Source organism: Psammomys obesus, unplaced genomic scaffold (genome assembly GCF_907164565.1).
Source record: "Psammomys obesus unplaced genomic scaffold, mPsaObe1.curated_primary_1811, whole genome shotgun sequence".
Lineage (NCBI taxonomy): Eukaryota > Metazoa > Chordata > Mammalia > Rodentia > Muridae > Psammomys > Psammomys obesus.
Genome location: NW_026596081.1, coordinates 48,393 through 49,896, shown reverse-complemented (window position 1 = coordinate 49,896; position 1,504 = coordinate 48,393). Strand labels below are relative to the sequence as shown.

Here is a 1,504-nt window from a genome sequence, read left to right as displayed (position 1 = left end):
TGTGTATTTTTATGTGCACTCATCACACTAAATAACATAGGATACATACAGATCAGGACCATTGGTGATTTCAGGCTTTCAATGGGGACTTGAGGCCTGCCTCCTTAGGGTGAGGTTTCAAGGGAAATCAGCAGAGGGCGCTGCCTTTACAGATGTGGTTAGCATCTCCTTCAGGTGTCTTAACATGACAGACACCCTGTGCAGACAGAGGTCCTTGTCTATGAGTGAGGAGTTTGATGAGGTCCTGCTGAAGACTTGCCCTGTGAGGTTGGTGCACTGAAGGACCAAGGGTCCTTTCCTCTATGAACATGCTTCCTGTCACCTGCTCAGTTCTTGTGCTCCTCTTCATGCTCAGTAAGTACATTTTACCCTAAGCATTAATGATGTCTTTGTCTTACAACTATGGCAGTCTTTAACCTTCCTCCTCACACAGAAAAGTAATTCCTCCTTGTTTGTTTGTTTTTTAGGAAGGAGCAATGGAGACTCAGTGACCCAGACAGAAGGCTTGGTCACTGTCACAGAGGGGTTGCCTGTGATGCTGAACTGCACCTATCAGACTATTTACTCAGATCCTTTCCTCTTCTGGTATGTGCAATATCTCAACAAAGCCCCTCAGCTGCTCCTGAGGAGCTCCACAGACAACAAGAGGACAGAGTACCGAGGGTTCCACGCCACTCTCCACAAGAGCAGCAGCTCCTTCCACCTGCAGACGTCCTCAGCGCAACTGTCAGACTCTGCCCTGTACTACTGTGCTCTGGGTGACACAGTGAGGGAGACTGCAGGGGAAGCTGCACACAAACCACAGTGCAGGAGGCCTAGGGGAGCTGCCCTGTGAGGGAGGCTGTGTGCTTCCTCCAAGTGCTGTTCACCAGCTTCCTGAAAAACAGCAACAAGTCTCAGGTCAAATATCTAGAGACCTAGGATTTGTGGATATTCTGACTGACAGGATGGAAGTCAGTGCTAGAGACAACCCAGGCTGGGTTCCCTTGAAATAACATTCTCTCCCTAACTGGAAGTCTTAACAGCAAACATTTCAAGAAAAGTCCTGAAGTATTCTCCAGCAATCTTCTGTTATTACCCCACAAATTTATGATGCAAATGAGAACATAGACTGTAGTCTTTAAAAATCTGCTTCAGTCTCACTCCACAAGTTATTTACATCCTTCCTCTCTTTTGTCCAAGTTACAGAGTTCAGCTCAACTCCCCATCTCAGTTACTAGCCAATTGCTGAAAAGAGAAACCATAACCAAGACAATTTAAAAGCATTTACTTGGGAGCTAGGTCACAGTTTCAGAAGGTGACTATCATGTTGGCCAGTACAGTATCAGGCAGGCAGGCAGGCATGGTCCTGGAGCAGCAGCTGAGCTTTTACATCTGATCACAAGCATGAGGGAAGGAGGGACGGAGAGAGGAAGGGAGGGAGAGAGAGAGAGAGAAGAGAGAGACGGGGAGACTGACTTAGCCTGGCTTTGGCTTTGAGATTACAAAGCCTACCACCAGTGAT

The 1,504-nt window shown here is 47.4% G+C and overlaps 1 gene segment (V, D, J or C); it reads left to right on the top strand.

Moving 5' to 3' along the window:
• Positions 1-302: 302 nt before the first annotated feature.
• Positions 303-835, top strand: LOC129690955 (T-cell receptor alpha chain V region CTL-F3-like). The segment is given in 2 exon segments: positions 303-354; positions 468-835. Coding segments are annotated over 2 exon segments (420 nt in total).
• Positions 836-1,504: the final 669 nt, after the last annotated feature.